The sequence below is a fragment of the Schistocerca gregaria genome, chromosome 3 (genome assembly GCF_023897955.1).
Source record: "Schistocerca gregaria isolate iqSchGreg1 chromosome 3, iqSchGreg1.2, whole genome shotgun sequence".
NCBI classification, from domain to species: Eukaryota; Metazoa; Arthropoda; class Insecta; order Orthoptera; family Acrididae; genus Schistocerca; species Schistocerca gregaria.
This window is the reverse complement of record NC_064922.1, coordinates 651,309,606-651,334,791: the sequence shown is the minus strand read 5'-3', so window position 1 is coordinate 651,334,791 and position 25,186 is coordinate 651,309,606. Positions and strand designations below refer to the sequence as shown.

The window sequence follows — 25,186 nt, the reverse complement described above, 5'->3', positions numbered from 1 at the left end:
CGGCTTTATATGTAAGAAGGCCCCAGTTCTCTCCAGACGCTGATTAGCGCACCACCCGTGCCGGGAGTCGCGTCGCGTCGGTATCGTTGATATAAACAGCCTCGGATGCAGTAATAAGTTACTCGGGATACGCGTAACCATGAAATCGTTTTCGAGTGATGTGTTAATTTTGGGATGACGTTAATGATCTATCTTTAGTTTGCGTATGTCGTATTTTCACATGCTGCCGCAGGACAGACATTCTACCATTATTAGCGTGACGTTTGATGAACATTATCAAATTATGGTGAGCATTCACTTAAACATTTAATTTGAACAGTTATAGTGGCATCAGCGCATTAGACTCTGAACTGCTCTGGTAGTTGGATTGTGTGAATTCTTTTTGGTCTGTGACTATCAGAACATAGTGAACATTTTAGAGAGAATGGTTTTTAATTATGAATCCCAGACAATCTCCTAATTCCTCAGAGCTATAAGCTGTAGCTATAAATGTATTTCTCAGATGAAGTGGGCACTAGGAATTCTAATTACAGGCTTCACGTTGTGCTAATCACTTTCTGGTTGCCAATATTGTAGTTAGAGAGCCAGTGTTGTGAACGGCAAACAACAGCATTAAATAAATAATAAGAACATTAACAATAATTCTACCCGCCGTCCCACAAATGTCAGGAGTTTCAAATTGAAAATATTCAGTTTGTCATGTTGTTACATAAATGTAATTTTATGGATCTTGGGCAACATAAAACTTGCCTTGGACTACATGTGACCTGCAGTCTGGTATTAATAGAAGAGAGACAGAGAAGATTCAGTGGTGTGTTTCATCATGTGTTCATTTACTCGGCAAGTGAGCATTACGGAGATATGCAACAAACTCCTGTGGCAGACGCTACAAGAGATGCTCAACTGAAATTTCAAGAGCTTACATTCCAAGAAAGATTGGGCAATATATTATGAGGGACGTTCACAAGAAAAGCTATGGAACAATACAGTGGGTATAATTGAAGTCTTTATTCAAAAGCAATCACCAAGGCCTGAGCACAACTATCAAGCTGAAGGATCCACCGTTCCCAGAATTCCTATGGCTGTGTCAGGAGCTGACCCCCGACTGTGTTCTGCAGTTCATCATCAGAGTTTAAGTGCTTCCTTTTGAGAATTTATTTTTTAGTGAACCAAACACATGGAAGTCACAGGTGACATGTCCCAGGTGTCGGGTGGATGCTCAAGCTGCTCCCACTTGAACTTGGCCACTACACTTTGTGTGACCTTGAAGACATGTGGACATCCATTATTATGGAGCAGATTTATCCCCTCGATGAGCAGTCCACACTGCTTGTTCTTGATGGACTTGCATAATCTATAGAGTATATCACACTACAAGTAATTTTAATGGTTTTTCCATGCTCAAAGAATTCAATGTGTATCAGACCTTGGACACAAAAAAGGCAGTGAACATCACCTTTGCTGCTGACTGAACAACTTTGAAATTTTTAGGGGGAGGTGACAAAACATGCTTCCATTGCATCAAATCCAACTTTGTCTCTGGCTCGAAGTGATGGCACCAGCAGCGATCTGCTCCAGTAAAACGAGGACTTAATGAGACCAGAATAGGTGTTGCAATGCCAGCCCCATACACAGTTTCTGTGGTTTTCTGAGCTTCAGAACCCACTAAATGCACACCTTCCAGTAACCCAACCAACTGTGCAGAATTGTCCATACTGTTCCAACACTGGTCCCCATCATCACTGGCAACATTCGCACTGTGACATGCCAATCATTTCTCACCAGGTCATCCACCTTTTTGACGAGTTTGGTTATGATTTCCCTGTTTGCTCAGTCTGGTCTTGAGTCACCACACAAACACTACCAGCCTTCACAAAAACAGGCACTCCACGTTCTCACTGACTTGTCAGACACACAATCTGCCCCATATCCCACCTTGTGGCAATGGACATTGGCCCATTTAACCCCTTCTGCAGTCAGAAATCTGATTATCTCACTGCTCCTTGATCATCGAATTTTGGAATGTAAATGCCATGATGTCCTTACACACACTGCCACATCAAATGGGTGGAACACACAACTACCTGCTTCTCCCCTGAATCAAGTGCCCCTGTAAGTACACAATGCTGGACACCCCTGATGTCTCACTGAATTATCCCAAAGTGGCATATGCAAATTTCAACCAGTTTGGTTGTTATGGTGCTTTGCATCTGAACACTTTTTATACTTCCTCCCACCTACACCTCATAAAATGATCACAATGAGAAAATCTTATAAATTATATCTCAAAAATTATATCTCTTATTAACAATCATTTTTCCTACATATCATTTATGAATGGAACAGGAAGGAAGGGGGGAAAGATAGTATCCTCCACCACACATCTTAAGTTGGCTTGTAAAGTATAGATGCAGATACAGCACTGTGCTCCAGATAACCATTCTCAGAAATTTCTGATTGAAATTAAGGTGTATGTTTGATAATAGTAACTTCTTTTAGTGAAGAATGCCCTCTGTCTTGCTAGTCCACTTATTATATCCTCCTTACTTAATATGTCATGTAATTTTGCTTCCAAGGTGTCAGAATTCCTTCACTTCACCTACTTCATAGTCACCAATTTTGATGTTCAGTTTATCCCTAATCTTATATCCACTACCCCCCATTACTTCTTTCTTTGGTTCACTGTTGATTCATCTTCTGTGCTCATTAAACTCCCTTACAAAGGTCATGTAATTCTTCCTCACTTTCAATGAGGACATCAATGTCATCAATGAATTTTATCATTGATATCCTTTCACCCTGAAGTATATTATTCTTCTCAGCAATGTCGATGCATCATCTATTAGTCTGATTATGTGGCAGTTCTTGGATTTATTTACTCTTGCTAGTTTCAGTATTGTGTGGATGATATTCTTCTGAAAGCACAGTGATGTGCCTCCCGTGTCATACATTCTACACACCAAAGATTTTAGATATTCCAAAGAAATGTCTCTGTACCCTCTTCCTTATTTGATCACAAGTCTACCAAAGCTGTATTAAACTCTGACTTTAATACTGGATTCCCTATATCTTCCAAATCAACTTTCATTTCTTCTTCCTTCACATCAGCAGATAGTTCTTCCCTCAGATGGACCTTTAGTGCACTATTAAACTGACACCTTTGTTGTTAACTTCACTGAAGGTTGGTTAGACTTTTCTGTATGTTGAATCTTCCTGAAACCCTGTCTGATACTGGACTTTTTCTACCTCCTTTCTTCATTCAATGTATGTTTGTTTGATTTTTTTTTTCTACCCAGGTTATCTTCACAGTTACCTTCCTTGTACCTACATCTGTCTGTTCAAATTCTGTAACAGTGAATTTAGATATGTCCATTTTCTTCAACTGAACTGTCTACTATGGTATTCACTGTCACAATAGTTATCACCTTAGAGAAGTTAGGGCAAACATCACTGCATTCATCGGTACTACAGTATTTTGCTTACTTACACACTGATCCTATCCGACAATACTGTCAAACGTCAGCCTGCTCTTCGTCACTACTAATTTGTGTTGAATATATCTGCTCTTGCGTACACCTTACAATCCACCACCTGATTTTAGAATTCTGTCTCACTGTGATGCAATCCAGCTGGTATCTTCCCATGTTTCCAGGCCTTGTGCAAGTATACCTGATTTTCTTGTGATGCTTGAACAGTGCATTTGCAATTACTACCTGAGATGCATTACATAACTCAACGAACCATTCACCTGCCTCGTTCCTTGGAGCCCATAGCCTGTCTTCTACTCATTCCTTTACTATAATGTTCCAGTCCTCCATGCTTATTAGATTTCATCTCCCTTTACACACTGAGTTCATTTGCCTCTTGTACCCTATCTCTTCATTTCCTACTTGTGATGCTGGCCCATGTACCTAAATTTTTGTTGTTTGTGTTGGTCTTCTTTTTATTCTGATGACAATCATCTGTTTTCTGTTTCTGCTTAGTGACCTCTGCTGTTTCAAGATCGAGCCTCTGCAGTTCCCTTTTCAGATTTTCTAGTTTCCTTACCACATTCAGACTTCTGATATTTCACTCTCCAAATCACAGAAGATAACCAATATGTTGGTTACTTAATATTTTTCTCATGTTACTCTCTCTTTGGCAGTCCTTCCCAGATGACACATTTTCAGTTACACAACACATATTCTATGGATACACATTATATGTCTTCAATGCAGTGGTTCTCACTGCATTCTATGCCCCTGATCATTGCTGGTTCCTCCAATTTTAGGAGCAGTTTCCCGTAAGTGCAAGAGGGTGCCCAGAACCTCTGCCTGGTACTTCGCCTTTTTTGACAAGGCTGTTGGTAGATGATGGTGACTTCTATACCAGAAATACTCAGCCACCATTGCTGATCACTTTCTTTAAAATTTAAGCAGTAGCTACGATGAAATGTAAGACCCACAACAGTTTCTATCAATAGTCCCAGTCTGTGGTAACCGTATTTCAGCTTGGTCACTGATAAAACCGTATTGATCCACAATCCCCTGTGAGACACTCACTGCCACATACTGGCTGATGGGCATTTAAAATTGTACATGAACACAATAATCAGTAAGATATTAGTAACAATTAGTAAGATAGTGACAATTAGTAAGATATTAGTAAAAAAGACTGGACAGGCAAAAGCAAAACAACTAATAACACAAAGGATATAACTATGCCTGTTTCAAATTGTTGGAATTTGAATTCCTCTTCTCACCATCAGCAGCTCAGAGATTCCAGAGAGAAGTCACAAATATCACCTTGTTGGCCAATTTGTGTCACCAGGATGAGAAATTTGGTGGCCAGAAAACTCAATGATTTACAGAATGACAAAATCCACAAAGAGAACCATCCTGGCCGTCCCATTGTAGCAGGCTTCAAAGCCCCAACAGAACGTATCTCAGCTCTGGTAGACCAACACCTCCAACCTATCACCTGCAGACTCCCATCCTACATCAAAGAAACAAACCACTTCCTAGAATGCCTCAAATCCATTCCCACTCCTCTCCCACCTGAAACCTTTCTTGTCACCATAGATGCTACATCCCTTTACACAAACATCCCACACACCCATGGTCTCTCTGCCCTTGAGCACTACCTCTCCCAACGCCCACCCGAAGATCTTCCAAAAACCTCGTTCCTTATCACACTTACCAAATTCATCCTCACCCATAATTACTTCACTTTTGAAGGCCAGACCTACAAACAAATCATGGTAACTGCCATGGGAACCAGGAAGGCTCCATCCTATGCCAACCTCTTCATGGGCCGCAAGGAGGAGGCTTTCCTGAAGACCCAACAGCTGCTTCCCCTGGCCTGGTATAGGTTTATAGATGACATCTTTGTGGTCTGGACTCATGGTGAAGAAACACTCCTTAATTTTCTCCATAACCTCAACTCCTTTTCGAATCTGAATTTCACCTGGTCCTTCTCCAAAACCATAGCCACCTTCCTGGATGTTGACCTTCATCTTGTTGAAGCTCACATCCACACCTCTGTCCATATCAAACCCACCAACAAACAACAGTACCTTCACTTTGATAGCTGCCATCCATTCCACATCAAACGCTCCCTTCCCTACAGCCTAGGTATTCGTGGCAAACGTATGTGCTCCAGTGACGAATCCCTCAACAATTACACCAATAACCTGACCAGTGCTTTCCTCTCCCGCAACTATCCTGCAGACCTTGTTCACAAACAGATCTCCCGAGCAATACATTCCTCCCTGTCCAACAACAATATTCCTACCCTCAGACCACACAGAAGCATCCCCCTTGTCACCCAATATTATCCTGGCCTCGAATACATCAATAAATTACTCCGCCAGGGATATGACTTTCTCAAGTCAACCCCTGAAATGAGATCATCCCTTGACAAAATTCTCCCCACACCACCCAGAGTTGCCTTTCGTCGTCCCCCTAACCTCCGTAACATCCTTGTTAAACCCTGCAATATTCCCAGACTACCTTCTCTACCCAGCGGTTCCTACCCCTGTAACCGACCCCGCTGCAAAACCTGCCCCATGCATCCCCCCACAACCACCTACTCCAGCCCCGCTACTAGGAAAACATACACAATTCAAGGCAGGGCCACGTGTGAGACTACACATGTCATTTATCAGCTGACATGCCTGCACTGCACAGCCTTTTACATCGGTATGACAACAACTAAACTGGCTGAGCGCATGAACGGACACAGACGAACTGTCCGCCTAGGAGATGTCCAATACCCAGTAGCGGAGCATGCCCTCCAGCATAATTCTAGGGACCTAGGAACCTGCTACACTGTATGTGCCATTTGGCTTCTCCCACCCAACACCAGTCCCTCTGAACTGCGGAGATGGGAACTTGCACTCCAGCACATCCTTTCATCCCGCCATCCCCCTGGACTAAACCTACGTTAAACAACCTCACTCCCATTTACTTTTCAGTCTTCTCCTCTTTCCCTTTCCTCTTTAGCCATTCATGCATCTTTCCATCCTACATCTTTATACTATACACCTCTTTACTTCTGTATGCATCCTCTTTGGTTTGAAGCTGGCACAGTACCTGCAGTAGAATATCTTTGGCTTCCCTCTGACAACCATGCCTCCATCCTTGCTACCTTCCCTGTTTTCCTTTCCCTGTTGCTTCATAACCTGGGTTATGAGTAACTAAATCCACTTTCCCTTCTTCCCTTTCTTTCCCCTCTCTCCTCCCTGATGAAGGAACATTTATTCCGAAAGCTAGGAGCTTAAATTTTCGGTTGTTTTTTGTGTTTCTATCGGCTGTACTGAGCTGAGGTAAGTACTGGCCAGCCCCTCTATCTCTTTGTTAGTAATTGTTTCACATCTTTATATGAGATTTTCCATTAATTAGTTAGAATGACATAATCTGCTGAAATGAAATAGCTTCACCCTACATAAAACCAAATTCCGCTGCAAAAACTGTTTGAATATAATGCAGTAACATCCATTCGCTGTTACCTTTTCCCATACCAAACTGTAACTCGTGAATGCAATGGCTTCTCTTTCTTTTGATATTTGTAATCCACATTCAATAATTTTGACTGGTGAGAGTGGTGTCCCTTACTGTGTTCAGAATACACACTTTAAAATTTCTGAAAGTTAAAAATTTATCATTGACTGATAGCTGATACCAGAATCCCCACCTTACACGAACAGTGTGTTATTACCCTTAATGTGCATATCTCAGGAACTGACTCAAACTTTTAACTACTTCTTCTGCTTATGTTTCAGAATCCACAAGGGCTGTGATGCTTGACTAACACCCCTGGTAGTTTTTAACTGAACTATTTCATGGTGGATATTGAGATATACCTTTCATTCTATGTTGGAAATATGCTACAATTAATGTTTGGTGGCTAATTAAAATCTGAATAATAACAATATCAAAAAATAGATTCTTACTCACCATATAGACTAGGTGTTGACTGGCAGATGGGAACAATGAGGGGGAAAAAAAAAAATTTTTTTTTTGGCTGACTGCCACTCAACCCCTCCTCTACATGCTGAGTAGTAGTCTACCTTCTTCATACTGTTACCCCATCCCAGATTTTCCAGTGGTTGATTTTAGTTAAAATTTGAGTCTGGCCCTCACAGTGTTAAGCTTTAAATGAAAATCGAACTCTGTGATTTAAGAAATTCAAAGCATGTTCACACAAGTAACATAACTCATATTGCATATAATAAAATGTACTTTGAAAGTAATGCTTTTAAATGGCCAATTGCAATATTTTCCAGTGACAATTCACTTCAGCAATTGTCAGAGTGTGCCAGAAAATGTTGTTACTGTGACTGCACAGCTACGATGACACAGGTAGCCTGTATGTTCATACATATACGGCATTAAGAGATCTTACGTCATAAATGAAACAGGACATCAGAGGATACTCCAAGAACATCGGAATTTTGTAAACCATACCAAAATTCATAATTCGACTTGAAGAGCACATTCGATGTCCAGATTCACAAAAAAGTAGGCCCCAACCTAATATTAAATTTTTCAGTGTGGTTTTCGGAATGCAAATTTTCTTATGGTACCAGTATTGTATTATCTCATGTTTAGTTCTCTATTATGGCATAATGCTATACATCCCAGAAGACAACAACGTGAACTTGAAATTCCACAAACAACTGGACACTAGCCAATAGTGTTTCAAAGAAACTGAATGCCTCTGCAGAAATGATTAATTAATCCCATTTTTTTTAGCAAATCGACAAAAATAACTTCATTGTTCTGCAAGGCAATTAATACCTGACTGCTAAAAACTTGGAAATAAAATCATAAAAAAACTAATAACATATTTTAGCCTTCCATAATTATATGAATATTTTAATTCACTTCACAGCTCCCAGCCACAGGAAATCCGTTTTGTTCTTCAGAGCTGTAGACCAAGAGGAAACAGCATTTCCGGGTAGCATCTGGCTTCTTGTTGCTACAGCAGATACAGCTAACAGCCGCACTTCAAGGAGCCAGAATCTGGAGAAGGGACTGCTCATATGCGACTCAACTGCACATGTGCAGAAACCAGCTGGCAAGTGCTCAAACAAACCTAATGTTAAGCATTGTGACATCACGTTCATCAGAAGCAATTTGTTGTTATGAAATATTGCCTAGTCTTCAGCCGAAAGCCTTTGACACATGTTGCTGTTGGCAGACACTTGTGTGTGTGCTGAGTTTTGCTGCGGATTTTCTTTGCAACTTAAGTTTTATTTATTTTCTTCCTTGTTTATGTTTCATTGATTCAGTATTATATTGCAATAATGGGCTAACATAAAATTCTTTGTTAGTGTATTAGTTCTTACCGATAAAAGCTTCAAAAATTTAACTGAAAATTAAAACTATGAAAAATTCCCCAGTTTTTCCCGGATGAAAAACTTCCTGGGTTTTTTCCCAGAGTAGATACACCCTGCTTACAGGTTCAGCACCCTAAAATGCAAATATTTCCCTCATTCACATGCACTGTGAAACTCTTCCTTTAAGAAGTGAATGTGTTGTGGGATGGGATGAGAGAGGCTGAAACCCTGTTATCACTACAAGAGGTTTTGTGGGCAGCTTTAGGCATTAACAGGGAACACTGGCATATGGTTTGGTGGTTGGAAACTAACTCTTCTTGCTGGCAAAATACTGACAAAGAACATTTCTTCCAGTTCCAGAATTTTAAAGGCCTATCTACATACACTGATGATTTTCGCTAAGAGTTCTATGTAAAGTCAGATATTTCTTACAGGTGTGTAAGAGCAGATTATTTTCTACATGAAATGTCGATATGTTCTGAATCTTTACATATCATTTTAAACAGATACAGTGATGATGTTTTCGACAAAGCAAAGAGTACAAGGATGCCTTTACAATGAACTGTGTATTCTAATATGTCTTCAACAATCTCTGTGCTGTGGGCTTATTAGGTGTTTTATGTGGACTTTGCCAACCTTTTCTGTACAGTATTCCACACACTCCTACTTAAATTCACAGTAACAGCAAACTTTCCCTTGACTTAGTGCTCCATGACTACTGATAGCAAATTTAACTATAGACAGTTATTGTGCAAATGACACACAGTTTAAAACTTACATACATTTTGTCACACTCTGCAGTAGGTGAGACGAGGATGAGGTTATTTGAGTTTTCACAGTTCACTGAAAGACGTTGCTATATCTTCCCGATTACCAAGGAGAAGGAAGGGTTCAGGAGGTACAAAACTACAAATATGTCACTTCCTGGCAGATTAAAACTGTGTGCCCGACCGAGACTCGAACTCGGGACCTTTGCCTTTCGCAGGCAAGTGCTCTACCAACTGAGCTACCGAAGCATGACTCACGCCCGGTACTCACAGCTTTACTTCTGCCAGTATCCGTCTCCTACCTTCCAAACTTTCTACAAATATGTCGTTCTCAGATTACTGAAGGAAAAAATGAACAGGAGTATGTGAAAACTTTGTATTATTATTTTCACAACTCAAAACTTTAAATTAGTGTTTACGAAAACAGAAAGAAAAAACTGGTTAGATGTCAGACAATGACGAGTTTCAGTTCTGAAAAGTTTCCTATTGGAATTATGGTGCTCAACAGCACAGTTGTAAACATTCTTGCTTGCAGGAAACCTCGTAACAATGAAATGTGATGTATTCAGTGTTCTGTGAAGGATGTGGTCAAAAGAGCAGCTTTATAGTATGCACCAAAACCAAAGTGTATCACAGAAACAAACAGTCTTTAAGGGGAAACATTGAAACTAGTTTTATTGTTATTTTTCTAGCACCATTAGCATCAAAATCATTTGACAAGAAGATGATGCTGGGCTAGAAGATGAACAAAAAATCATCCTCAAGCTGCAGGTGTTGGACAGTGATTTTGAAAGGGATGATATTTTGTTTGTTGCTATAGCGAACATGGAGATGCTTAGAAAACACTTTCTACACAGGAAGTTCACACATTAAATGGGAAACACTGCCTAATTTTCTGCAAAATTATATTTGTTTGGTCACAAACTGGCTTCCACCTTCTTAGGGAATCTTGAGGTGACAAGTGAATGTCGCAAACGTAGGTAAATGATATGAGAATCATAAAAATATTAATATGTAGTTAGGAGTGAAGAAGACCACTCACTGAACAGTTGACAGCACACACAAAAGAGAGAGAAAACTTGCTAGCTTCAGAATAAATCCTTTGTCAAGCTAGAGTACAAATAAACGCCTAGGTCCCTACATTGTACTTGCTAGATACCCAATGCCGGAATTGCATTTTGGCAGCTGGAATGGGCCGGGGTGGGGGCTGTGTTGATCTGCTTATCAGAATGAGGATTTATTTCAAAAGTTATTTTCTTTGTCCTTTGTATGTGCCTGTCCAAGACATAATGCGTCTGCTATTTGGTGAGTGGCCTCCTTTACTCCTAAATATTTAAATTATACCAGAACTTGCCTTATTATATTCACTACTGGAATAGAATTCGGCATTCTCTAGAAGAAGACTATTTTATTAACAAATGATATGGCAGGTTACTTATTATTGTAGAAGTATACGACAACAAATTCAGACTGAATGAAAGACACATCACAGTAAAGAGTGCCCAGGCAGTCTTATCAGCACACAGTGTATCCCCCTCTGGCAGAAACACAGATGTGTATTCCTGCATCCAAACAAACATACAAGTGCCAAATGGCATCCTGCGATAGACTGTCCCGAGCACCTTGCAACTTTCATTGCAATTCGGCAATGATTCTTGAAGGCTCTGGATAACAATTAAGTTCCCACTTCACAATGTCCCAATCATTTTCAATAGGTGAGAGATCTGGTGATCTTGCCGGCCAGGTTAGTTGTTGCACACTATGCTGAACATGTTGTGTCACAGCAGCTGTATACAGACCTATATCGTTCTGCTGTAAAAACACGTCATGCCCTGTGAAAGAAATAGTAGTAGCATGGGGATGACAATGTACCATGCACTGGTTACTTTACCATACAAAAATATCAAATGTGACTTTGTTGTAACTGATGGTCCCCACACCATGAAGTCTGAGGTGGGAGCTGTGTGTAGTTGGTAAACAAACTATGGAATAGGTCACTCACCAGGTCTACACAATTCAGTGTACATGCACCATTTGCACACAGACATAACCTACTCTCATCACTGAAGAATACAGTGTACCATTCCAATCTCCAGTCAACTCTTTCACAACACCAGAGTAGCCGTGCTTGGTGGTATCATGGTGTCGGCGGTAGCCTGGCCAGAGGCACAAATAATTTTTCCTCCCTAGTTGATGTTCAGGCAGCCACTGCTGCTCTCACAATGCATAGATTTTGATGTGTGTGTGTACTATGTGGCCATCCAGAACCTAGTATAAAGGAGTGATAATGTTCCATAGACCACTTCTGAAAGCAGAGATACCAATGACAGATGCTGCCCAACACATGCAGCAACCCATCGATACATCCGTGCAGATCCCCGCAGGCCAATAATCTGACCCTGTTGAAATGGATGAAGTTGTTCAACAGGAGTATGTACTCTTTGGCAAGGCATGGTTCTATCCTAGAATGGATGTGGCACACACTGTTCACTTCTAAACTCGGCACAGTTAATGCCACCAGAGTCAAAACAGAGGGCACACAGATAGGCTTCTGGAGCACCACCTGATAGATGATGTCTGTGACAAATTAATCACTAACTGTACAACCCCTCACTACACTGATATTATATCCTGGTACCAGTGGACACAGATATTGAGGGTGCTGCATTTTTTCTAGCAAAGAAGATACAAAAATTATGGCATGTTGAGTGTTGACACAGGAAAATGTTACATTTTTGTCACACAGAAATAGCTACATTTACTAAAAAAGGAAACAAAGACAACAGCCTTGCCACAGTGGATACAACCGGTTCCCGTGAGATCACTGAAGTTAAGCACTGTCGGGCATGGTCAGCACTTGGATGGGTGACGATCCAGGCTGATATGTGCTGTTGCCATTTTACGGGCTGCTCTCAGCCTCGTGATGCCAATTGAGGAGCTACTCTACCAAATAGTAGCGGCTTCAGTCAAGAATACCACCTTACAACCGGGAGAACAGTCTGCTGACCCCACACCCCTCCTATCCGCATACTCCACTGAGGATGACATGGCGGTCGGATGATCCCGGTAGCCCACTTGTGCTCTCAAGACGGAGTGCAAGAAAGGAAACAAAGCCTTTTATGTGGAGGCACATGTAAAAAATGACGAAAAATGAAGTTTGATTTACACTATCAGTCTACTTTATTTTTCATCTGTTGTTAACTGTGACTTCACGTAAAACATTTACTTTCCGTTTTTACTTAATATAACCATTTCTAAGTGCCAAAAATGTAATCCTTTTCTATGTAAACAGTCTACGTGTCATAATTTTTGTATCTTCTATGAAAATAATACCTGTGTGAGTCACATGTCATTTTATCTGTGTTAGTGACATTCAGCTGTCATTTGAAAATGCCCTAAGAAGCCAAACGTTGGCCATGACCAAATAAATATATTTTTGCAGCACATTTGGAAGTGTTTGCTGTTTAATATTATAATCATGTTCTGCCAAGCACCACCTGAAAATTTTGTTAATGTTATAAACATCACATAAGTTATCAAGGAAAACATGAAAGCCACATTCATACAACTAAAGCATATTATGATGGCTACAAGTAGTGGTAATGCTTGATAATCTCTGTAAGATGACGTATACACAGGACAGAGTCTAGTGTAGCCACCACCAACTGTTTCTAATAGCTAGGGGTGATACAATGTTTTTTGAATCCAGAATGGAAGTTGTTGATGAATTTTTTTGTTTCTAAGACCCAGATAATAAGATGACTTTTTATCATGTACTAGTATTCAAAGTGTCTTTCAAATTCAGGTCTTGAAGACTATACTATCCCAGCTTTAAAATGAGAATCTTGATAGCTTCTGTTTGTCATGTTTGTCATTTGGGGTGTTGCTCCTCATTATAGAAATGACAACTTCCTAGCATGGGCCAAACAGATTCTCCCAATATGCTGTCATAAAACACATTTAAGAGTAGTGCCTTGAAAAGCAGCCTTTGCAGCAGTGTGAACTCCCTACATAGTGAAGATTCCAATTTAAACATAAACATTTCTAGGGATAAAGTAATGTTTCTTTTCCATGGTTTGGTTATAAGTGTGTAAACCCAAATACTGATTCTCAGAAGGAGATGTCCAATGGAAATACAGCCCCTTCATCTAACTGCCACTTGTGTTGCTGTTTGAACCTCCATTGCTGAATACTGCTGTCAGTTTGAAATGCTCTACCTTTTCCTGAAATCATTTTACTGACTCCCATACTTTAGTGGCTGAGGTCAAGTGATCAGCAGCATACAGCAACTCTTGGCACATCTCTTTCTGCTCACTCCAATTATCCTTCAGATTTCAGCTCTTGCTATACAAAAAGCCAAGAATACTTTAGTTGATGAGCTGTCCCAGAATCTTCACAAAACTGCTTGGTTGTTCACCTTGCAGGGCAATGTACAAAGCAACGCCACCAACTGGGTATGGCTGATGTCTAGGTAATGACACTCGTCTTTGCTAATTTACTGTTTAACCTCTTCATAATGTTTCTCTCTTCTGTGCCACTTTTCTCCTCCTCTTGAAGTTTTGCACTATTCATACAATATTTCTGCTTGTTACAACATTCTTGCTGTAGCAAAGAGTGTTACAGAGTTCTGCTGTTACTGAATATTCTCATAAATTTGAAAAGGGTTAGCAAGATCCCAATAAAAAGTAGTCTCATGGATGTAAGTACACCCACTAGTCCATGTAACTCTTTATTTATATAGAATTGGATACTTTTTTTAAATGTTCTATAATTTATTTGCATAGTTAACAACATATTTCAATACAGTGTATATGTCCTGTTAACTAAATTCCACTTTCTGCATTGGTGATGCCTAGTTAGGACTACCATCCATGGGCTTTTCAGTCGTTGACTGTAACACAACCATTCACACTATTACAAGTTGATCTACGAGTTAAATTTGCACCTGACAAATGGCTATAGAAATTGATAGTCTGCCCAGGCCAAACCCAAATATAGCAAGGCAAGCTTTATACAACTGGCATGTAGCATATTCCCCTGAGCATGTTTTCTAACAAGTTGTGCCTCAACAACCATCCACCACCTTGGCATATAGGCCTAGCGCACTTTGATGCTCAGATTTTTTTTTAATACAGAGATTTATATCTCGCCCTCCCTCCTAATTAACAAACCCTAGTTTCAGTGAATCTGTACCCATCCTAGACTGAAGCCCCCTACGACACACATCAATTTGCACAACATGGGGCAAATATGGCCACCACAGACACAGTAAGTGTTGCCTAATGGCTGACTTGATGACCACTTTGTGGAGAAGTTTGCTCACTGATAATATCCAGGCACCATATATGGCAATGAATATTTGTCTGCAACATTATATCTGTTAAGCATATCCCGTGTTGTCATAAATTCATGTATGACTGTTTCATCAAATCAATTAGCCCTTAAGCTGTTATATAACCTTTTAATTTGACTTGTATGTGACTAATCACTGGTACTAGTATCAGTACATGGTTAACTTATGTAAGCCAAAACTGATTTGAGTTGTATGATGGAAAAATTGCGGTTAGAAACCTGACAGTGCTAATGGTGTCACATTTCCATCAGAATGAAGACATTCCTATCCAATCATTTATATTAAAAACAGTTACATTGGATCAGGTAACTTTCAGCGCAACTAGGTGGGTCATTTAAAAGCTGCATAGAAGTCAAAGTGCTCATGCCGGTGTCTTTCTTCAGCGCTGCCTCTGGGGCAATATATTAAAAGCAAAACTTGGGGAAAACCTCAGTGTTAGTAAAAGGATGTCATAGTGATACCAAAATCCATACTAAATACAATTCTGCAGTAATAAGTAGGGATTGAATCAGTCACCCTGTTAGGTTAAAATATGTATGAGTAACAATTCAAAGTTACAACAGTATTGATCTTTGAGTCAATCAAGCTGAGGCCTTCCTCAGAACGGGGTGGAATAACTGAAATGTTCAACTTTAGACATTGCAGGCTGTAATATTAAGCAAGTAATGTCAGTTGAAGACTATCACAAGTTGTTTTAGTGGTATAATAATGATGATTTCTGCACTTCATGACTTCATGTATAGTGGTATACGTGCATATCAACTAGTTATCTGAAATAACAACAAGTTACACAACTGTGAAATAGATGCCACATTGTGAGTGGCAAGAACAATCAAACAGTACACGTAATGTGTATTGCTCTATAGTTCCATCTGTTGGCCAGTGGTATGATGTACATTTTGAATTTCTTGCTTTCTGTCCTGCTGGCCAGCATTGTTAATGGACAAGAGTTTAATAAAATACTGTCGGTTTCCTGTATTTTCAAACGAGACACAGCAAACACACCTGGTAGTGTTTGTCTGAGCCTTTAGGAACATACTGCCTATGACTTAGACAGAAACTCAAAAGATCAAATATGTGGTAGGACACACAGAAGGTGATGCCCTTTTGTGAGCTACAGAGATATCAGAACTCTGTGAGACATATGATCAATTTGAGAATGCATTCTTAGATAAATACTGGCCAACAGCTAGTCAGGAAATGCATTGTGATGAGTTATGGAAAGCTTCAAGCTTCCAATGGTGCCTAGATGAATGTGTTGTGCAGAGGGGCATCATTTGACAGGAATCATATTCAAAACGTAATCCACGCAATGGACAAAGGCTTACACATTAGTACATGGCATACCTTTAACTATTGATTGACATAAGAGATAACAAATAATTTACAGTTACAGCCTGATACTGTGTTTGTAATATCCTACTATGTACGCTGCTGCACCCTGTATAACATAAATCAGCTATACAAACAAAACGAATTACACTATACTGTAAAGAACACTAGTTTTAAGAGTATATCATAAGGTTAAGCACACATAGAGTTAAGAAAAGGAGCATATCAATGCAATTAAACTATAAGCAGCATAGAATATGCTAAATTTTTGAACTTAACATAGGCTATTGAATGTACATAGCTAGAAATAAGTATAAGGATTAAAAGTGGAAAAAAATATGCAAAGGAAATGACCAGTCTTACTATATACAACAGGATTAACACAAGTCTGAAAGAGAAGTAGTAACATATACACTTAAAAGAAAGTGTTTAACATGGAACTTAAGAACTGAGTGACTTACATACAGCAACAGAAGAAGCGATGATGAGAAAGATAGAATGAAATATACATGTAGAAAAATGCTTGTGATTGAGACATAATCTATAAAATAACATATCATACAAGATTTAGCGAGAGGAGTAGTTGTGCACTTTTAAGACTACAATTCTTTACAGACAACGTTAGAAGTAGTGAGCTTAACGTACGGGGAGAATACATACCCGCACATTTGCTATCACAGAACTCACTTATGCTGGTTGCTATTAATTACATAGTACGTTATAGGCAAAGCATAAGTAACAAATTATAACTGTAAACATGCATCATACAACATGTGGGAGATAAGCTACGTAAATATGAAAACAAACCAATATGCACACAATGTAACCATATGAACTTTACAAAATAATGGAGGTAACCCTTTATATTTAAAAAGCCACATGGAGAGATGAGTGAAATTTCACTGCTGGGTAATACTTGGAAGTAGAGATAGTGAGAAAGGTTTTAGATTCAGATGGAGGTATTAATCAATTGATTTACATTTGTGGTGACATATCATACATGGAGTTCAACTAGGAAGAGAATGAAAGAGTGTTAGAGTAATATGAGTTTATTTATATTTGTGGGAAGAAACAAATAGGGTGATGCTGCTGGTGGCGAGGACCCCACAGGTAATATATGAATATAAATGGAGATTTATGTGGAAGATTTTAATGAATAATTATATGAGTATACGATGATGAATATGAAGATGAATGTTACAGGGGAACCTAGGAAAGAGCCACAAAAGTGACATACGAAAGAATAGATTATGTAGTTTTAAGTCTCAGAATGAATGATTGTATGAGTGTGGAAAGCGAAGCATGATGATATATGTACAGTAAATAATTGTGAAAAAGAACTTCTTGAAGAAGCAGTGAAAAATAAAGAAGAGACAGTGAAGTCAATAGTACAAAGGTACACGGTGCATTTAATGAACACCACAGCACAGAATTTGCCACACATACATCAGAATGAAAAACAACTTGCATGAAAAATATTTACTTAGGAACTAATTGTTACAGCTTGAGCAACCATAAGGTGAATATAAATGAAAATATGTCATACAATTCAAATGAGGCATGAACACAAAATGCAGTGAAACAATATTTTTGAGATGAGTTCTTGACACACGCAGTAGCGAAAGCAGTACATTTTGCATAAGCACCTTCTTCTTTAGCGGAAAAGAATTATGAGTGAAATTACACATGACAAAAATACAGTAAAGTTACCAGTCACACATTACGAAGGTAAACCTGTATATGTCATCACATCAATGAGGCATATTTACAGCTTGAAATACGTGTACATGAATGTGAAATATTACAGTGATTAATAAGCAGTGATGAAGTCAGAATTGTCAAGGGATGAAACATTCCCAATACTTGCTCACAAATGAGCAATTGTCAATATTGTACATATTATGAAGATTTATCAAATGCAAGGCTAGAATAAGTACACTAACGACACACTACAAGTAGCAATCCTAGAAGTAGCTTGATCTCTGACGCAGACCCTAGCAAATCCTCTTTTTCCCTTGCAGTGAGTAGTGCTCAAACATATTTTCTACATGTAGTTGTGCTGGTAAAAATGCACAGGGGGTCAGTCCTAAATGACAAGAAAGGAAAAATACAAATATTCAGAATAAATGAGAGATTCCTTCTAATTTACATATTAGTGTATACGATGATGCATGCCATGGAGTCCATATGTGAATGTGAATTGTACATTTACTTGTCAGCTTTATTATTGTCAATGTCTATGTAAAGTGTATGTACTATTGTCAATTTTATGTGGAATTTTATTCTTGTAGTAGAATCATTTATGTATGTACGTGAAGTGCAACGGGACAGATGAGTAAAATACTAGCACATGTGAAGTGATACAAAATAGTAAGGCCTGATAATGGTGAAAATAATTACTGAGCTGTGATAAGGGTAAATGCTACAACCTAACAAAACGAATACAGTGAGTGTGATGGGTGTGCGATGGAGAAATCAGAGGATTCCTATAACCACTAACTGATGTGTGATGACTACTGAACTACAATGCACAATGAAAGACGGTGCTGAATCCTGTAGTGTGGTCCTTACCTTCCATTTCACTGGCAGAAAACTTTGTCTGGGTGCTAGATGACATATTGATGTTCTTTGGGTTCAGTTTTGGAGCTGAATCCGTCGTATCCTGTTTCCGGATTGGATGGCGTACACAACACTGACTTCATAAGCCTGGAGCAACATTACAACAAATTTGTGGGCAGTGCTACCGCTCACACGGCACTTGCATTACTGCAAAGGGCGCGTTAAACAATGAGCTGCTGGAGGTGATAACTACAGCAAACAATGAGATATTGTGTGCTGAAAGAACACATTCTCAGAATTGCCAATGAATCGAACACAAATGAGGGAAACGATTTTTAAAACATGGTGAATTTAAGAAATTTAAATTTTTTCCCTGTTCATACCATACAGCTTGAAAAGTGTAAGGATAAATAACAAACTACGATGATAGCACAACTTGGATGTGCAATTATGTAATATAAATGTATGTGAGTGTATGAATTCGTAATGGACAAGGAAATGAAGCTTTGTAAACATACTTGTAATAGTATAAGGGTTTAAAACTCCATTGACTTGCACCAAGTTCTCTGTTTTATTAAACAAAACTTCAACAGACTGTACAGGAATCTGGGCAGTCACCACCATGACACAAGGTCAAAAAGTTTGTTAAGACTAGTTCCACATTCTACTAAACTGTACAGCAATAATGATAAATGTATGGAAATCAAACTCTGCAACCATCTCCTACAAGAAGTAGAAAGTATTCAAGAAAAAACACCCTTAAGAGCACTCCTAACAAAGCATTGCTTTTACAGCATACAAGACCTTCTTGAATGTGATCTATCATAAATTAAATTATATATGTTGTTATGTTTCAAAATTCAAGCTGTTTCATTACAAATAACCTATTGTCCATTAATGAACATATGCTGTTTGATGGCCAGCATTACTATTTGAATTTATTCTTACTCTGGTATTATTCTGGATACATATGTTATATATCTTCAGTGAGATGTACACTATAAGAAGCAGAGCTATGTCTGTGTATGTTCTCATTTCATTTGTTTGACTTGTGCCGTATCATGTTGTACACTTCTGTACATTGAACGATTGAGTGGATCAATAAATATACAAATACACTGATGTTTTAATTATCTTTTGGAGGGAATTCTATAATTAAAAGAATAACACTGAGACTAGAGAAAAAGATTGTCAGGCTAATAAAACATGCTAAATATAGAAACTCCTACAGACGAATATTTAAAAGTCTCAGTACACTGTCCATTGCGTGTTACCACAACCTTCACAAAAGGAAGCACATTAAAAGAACAAAAAATCTTCAAGTATTACTGTGATCTTCACTCTTATGTTCCTAGGCATAAGCATAACCTACATGTCATTACAATACATTTGTATAGGAGGACTGTATCAAACTACCATTATGCCACAAGCTATCCTATTTGAAAGAGATACCCAATTCACAGAAGTTTAAAATTAAACACAAAAGGTACTGCTTTTATTCTGTTTCTGAGTATTTGAAACACCACAAGAATTAATATACTTCATCAACTGTACTATTCTTTGGGTCATTTTATTTGTTTTTATAAATGTTACCATCATGCAGCATGTAGGCCTACTTCACTATTTTTCAAAATGGCATGTATAAATGATATTTAGTACCTCACTGTTCAATGCTATTTGTGCAAAATATATACTAAATTATGATTTACAGAATCAATAAATAAATTCAAATCCACTTTTCCGTGCTCTACAGATAATCTTCGGTAGATATATATAAAAAAACAATGCTTGGAAATCTTTACATTAACACTTCTTTATTTAGTAGCATTCATAATGCTGTTAGGTAAGTGTTAATTGTCTTATATGCACCTGTAACCAGAATTTTTTCAACAACACAATTATACACTCTGTAATTCTCACTATTATTCCCCTACAACTATGACAGTAACATGAAGACAGAAGTCATTTTTAAGTATATTTAACACACACATCTAAAGGGAAAAAGACTGAGCTACCAATTAACATCTAAATCACAAATTATAAATTACATAATTTATACATGTTTATAGTGTAACAACATACCATTCTGAATTTTCACACATTTCAGGGTCACTTTGTGGAAAATAAATGTAATTACAATATCCAGTTTACCCCTGGATGTTTCTACCCATATAAACATGGGAGTTGAAAAGTATGCAGTCCATTACTACCACACATAGAAGATACCACTAGGCAGGCATATGAATTTTAAAATGTAAAACTAAAGAGTTAAGTATATTTTAGCAGAGTTATGGGAACCCATAGTTCAATGTTCTTTGGCAAATTTTAAACATTGCAAATGCAGTATAAAATAACTGTAAGCCATAAACCTCAGGTTACTCTTTCACAGAAGATGATGATATAAAAAGACTGGGGCATGTATCTTGATTAAGAGGGGCATATATCTTGATTAAGAATGTAACTGTTTGATACACATAGCTGCATTAATCATAGCCTCTTATGAGTGATATACGATGCTCTCATTTCTACAAGGAGATTCCAATAAATAAAGTTAACTTTCACTGCCTGATAACTCCATTTGAATTTCCTCAAGTGATTTTCCCTTAGTTTCTGGAACAACAAAGAAAACGAAGACAGTGCCAATTGCAGTTATTAATGAGAAGAGCCAAAATGTTGAAGCTGAGCCTGCAAACACTAACAGATTTGCAAAAAATTTCGTAATAATAAACACTAACATCCAGTTGACTAAGCAAGTAATGGAACTTGCAAGTCCCTTTATATGAGGTGGGAAAAGGACACCCATCATCATCCAAGGAACAGGTCCAAAGCCAATAGAAAAAACTATAATGTAAAGGCAAAGGCTGGCTAATGGCAACCAATCAAAATTTCTAACATAGTCTACACCATACCTGACCTGAAGATGGAAAAATACTCCAATCGTGTATGTACAAGTTGCCATCACAAATCCAGAAGTGAGCAGTAAAATACGACAGCCTAATCGGTTAATGACTAATGACGAGCAAAGTGTTGCCCCCACTTGCATAGTGCCAACTACAATAGTGCATATACTGGGTTCAATTGTGCTTCCAGCTGCACGGAATATGTCTGTTGTGTAAAATATAATGGCATTGATGCCACTCAGCTGCTGAAATGTCATAAGTCCAAGTGCAATAAACAGTGACATCTTCGTGGCACTTCGAGAGTCTGGTGGTCTTGGCCTTGAGCTGTTTTCTTCCACTTGCTTCATTCGCGCTATATCTTGTTCCAAATCACATGCAGTTCCACGCAACCAGAGAAGTGATCTCCTTGCTGCATCTTCCTTGCCTTTTCGTAAATAGTATGCAGGTGTCTCCGGCATAAAAACAAAGGCTGTGCCAAAAACGATTGGGACAAGCCCGCATATGGCACTCATCCAAAACAAATTACATTCCCGACCTATAATGTACACAAACAACACACCAACAACCACCATTAACTGGAAGAAACTACCAAGAGTTGCCCGTATTTCATCATCAGCTATCTCACCAATATAAATAGGTACTGTCACTGTAAAAGCTCCACCAGCCATTCCAACTATGAAACGACCAGCGCATAATGCTTCCCAAGTGTTGGCCCACAAGATAACAGCCCATCCTGCTAAGAATGGTGTAACCAAAATTAGCATGGTCAATTTGCGGCCAAGCTTATCAGTTAAATATCCAACAGGTAATACAACTGCTGCTGCACCAAGGGCTACAAATGAACCAATCCATGATATTTCTGAGAGGTTAAAATTGAATTTAGATTGTAATTCCCCGCTGGCTGGTGCAGTCCATGCCATAATTGTACCCATTGCAAATGCGCCAATAGTAGCTACAAATGCAGCCACAAACTGAGGAAGTCTGTTTATTCTGGAAGGATTTAATAAATGCGTTCTGCTATGCGATGTCAGATTTATATTTTCGTCCGCTCCACCACTGACAGACTCTTCTCCCCGTTCAATTTCGGTATTATTCATTTTTAACTTTAAACGTGTCAATTACAAAATTTCGGTGGATTTTTAAAACTGTTTTTACCAAGCGCTGTCCATTTCAGTAAATTGTGACAGCATAAAACAAGTTTTACACCAAGACAAAGACTTAAAGCATCACAACACACAATGTTTTGACAGCTGCTACAATACGCCTATAACCTATACATACCCACGCAAAGAAGATGATAAGCACAGTAGCAATGCAAAGAAATACCACTTTACGTGAGCGTAGAAATTAGTGATGGGCTAAACTGCGATTTTCCGATATCAGTGATTTCTGTGAATGCTACTTTTCAGTATCTGCTATTCTTAACTGTGATTTGTCGCAGTTAAGAGTCGCAGTTAAGGAACGTAGGTCGCGTATCCCTCCGCCGCTGCTATTTCTGCGATTTCTGCTATTTCCGCGATTTCTGTGACTTCTGCTACTTCTGCGATTTCTGTGACTTCTGCTATTTCTGTGATTTCTGCGACTTACAACGGTATGAAAAAGTTACATCTGCCCATACAGAAAATTGCATCTCAACAAATCTGTCATTGGTAAGTAAGATTTACGTTTGTTCTTCCGTTGGCTTTAATTATGTATTAAAGAAACAACTGTGAAAATATTAATAGTGTAATTAATATGTAAGTAGCCATACAGTAGCGTAATAGTTCGTGTTTAGAAAACGAATTCTAACATATTGTTATGTTCACAGGTACCAGAACTACATTTCAGTCACTCAGTAAATTGATAACTCAAAATATCATTGTCAACAGATCTGGAGAAATAGCCACTGCGTCTTTAGACCGTTTTCGTCAGACGAGAGGTTAGTTTCTAAGTGTTTCGATGGACTTAATTACTTCAGTGAGATCGTTCTTGCAAATGTGAAATATACCCCATTGAGTGGCTTTCATTACAGCAAATATTAGAAATCTACTCTGTCAATTATATTGCTTGTAATTAGCGACAGTAAAAATTGTTTAATAATCCTTGTGATTTTGCAGACACAGTTCTGACTCTTGATTACTGGTTGCTGTACGTATCTATCCACATCAAGGCTATTGAGAGAGACTCGTGAAGATTCAAGACAGCTCTTAGAGGATTTGCAGTTTAAAAGTGACATAATTGTGAAAAAGTGTGCAGATGAGTGATTGAACTGTGTTTTATTGAAGTTGTTATGCGATTTTCAAGGAATAATAAATGTTAAATACAGTGATTGAATAATAAAAATCTCGTTTTCCACATGTTTAAGCCGTCCTATACCCGTAATTTTCCGCCACATATTTACTGGTAAACACTAGTTGCAGAGTGACATGCCGCCGCCCCCCCCCCCCCCTTCCACAATCTTAGTGTGACACAGATTTGTAACATAGCCCGAGGTATAGAATATGCATTTTGAGGCTGTTGATATGAAAGTGGGAAGTACAGATCTTCCAGTTAAATCAGGAATAGCTTAAGTGCAGTACTTGAAAGTAACACAGGAAAAGCTTCCTTATGTAGGTGGTTGTAGTGTCGGCAAAAAGTTCGTGTGTGTGAAGTTGCCATGTAGAACACCAGGGGCAAAACTTTTATCCCGAGTCTTGAACTGTGCCGGAATAAAAGTAAGGCATTCATATGATTCGATAATGCTGTTTTCATTTCACTACACTTATACAGATGTCTGAGTTGTGCTGTGTTAACATTGCAAAGTCCTGTAGACATGTGGAGTATTAGCCAAAATTGTCATATTGGAAGCAGAATCACATTTGTTACGTTACTTGATATTTTGAGGAGGAAAAGGCAATATTGCTTCTTATTAATATAATACATTCAAAGTCACAGCTGTGTTTGACCAATCATAACTGATGCTGAATGTGCGTGTTGTCATATAATGTGAAGGGCTTATTTCAATAGTGGTACAAGTCCATTACCTCCACTTTTCTGTCTATAATGCTTCTGAAATTAAAGATCCAAACAAACATTAATAAAGGTTCATTTCTAGCAAGAAGGCATATGCTTGAATATTTCTGGTATCTCAACTGTAGATTTTTCAGCGCTCATTTAACTTTACGACTCCGTATCTCAAAATGAACAAAATTGGACTTGTACCACTAATGAAACAAGTCCTTCATACGCACACACAGCACACCGATCTCGTGAGGCACAAGGCTCTTATAACGAAGTACGTACGTTGTTCAACGGATGGCACTAGGAAAAGAATGTTAACTTCGCTTTTTGGTTGCTACTTGCGACTCTTAGTTGCGACTTGTCACAGAAATCGCAGTTAAGACTCGATAGCGTGTCGCAGAGATGAGCGTAGTACGAACTTTGGCCAACAGATGGCACTGTTAACTGCGCTTTTTAGTTACTACTTGTAACTCTT

General features: G+C 38.6%; 1 protein-coding gene and 1 long non-coding RNA gene across 2 annotated transcripts; one reads left to right on the top strand and one right to left on the bottom strand.

The window, feature by feature from the left end:
- Window positions 1-21,272: 21,272 nt before the first annotated feature.
- On the bottom strand, window positions 21,273-23,036 carry LOC126354724 (facilitated trehalose transporter Tret1-like). The gene has a single exon (XM_050004578.1). It carries the CDS (start codon window positions 22,827-22,829, stop codon window positions 21,384-21,386), a length of 1,446 nt encoding a protein of 481 aa, XP_049860535.1. The 5' UTR covers window positions 22,830-23,036; the 3' UTR covers window positions 21,273-21,383.
- A 263-nt stretch (window positions 23,037-23,299) lies between these two features.
- LOC126356278 (uncharacterized) lies at window positions 23,300-23,968 on the top strand. Its single transcript, XR_007565623.1, has 3 exons — window positions 23,300-23,381; window positions 23,540-23,650; window positions 23,829-23,968. It is a non-coding gene; the product is annotated as an uncharacterized LOC126356278 (long non-coding RNA).
- Window positions 23,969-25,186: the final 1,218 nt, after the last annotated feature.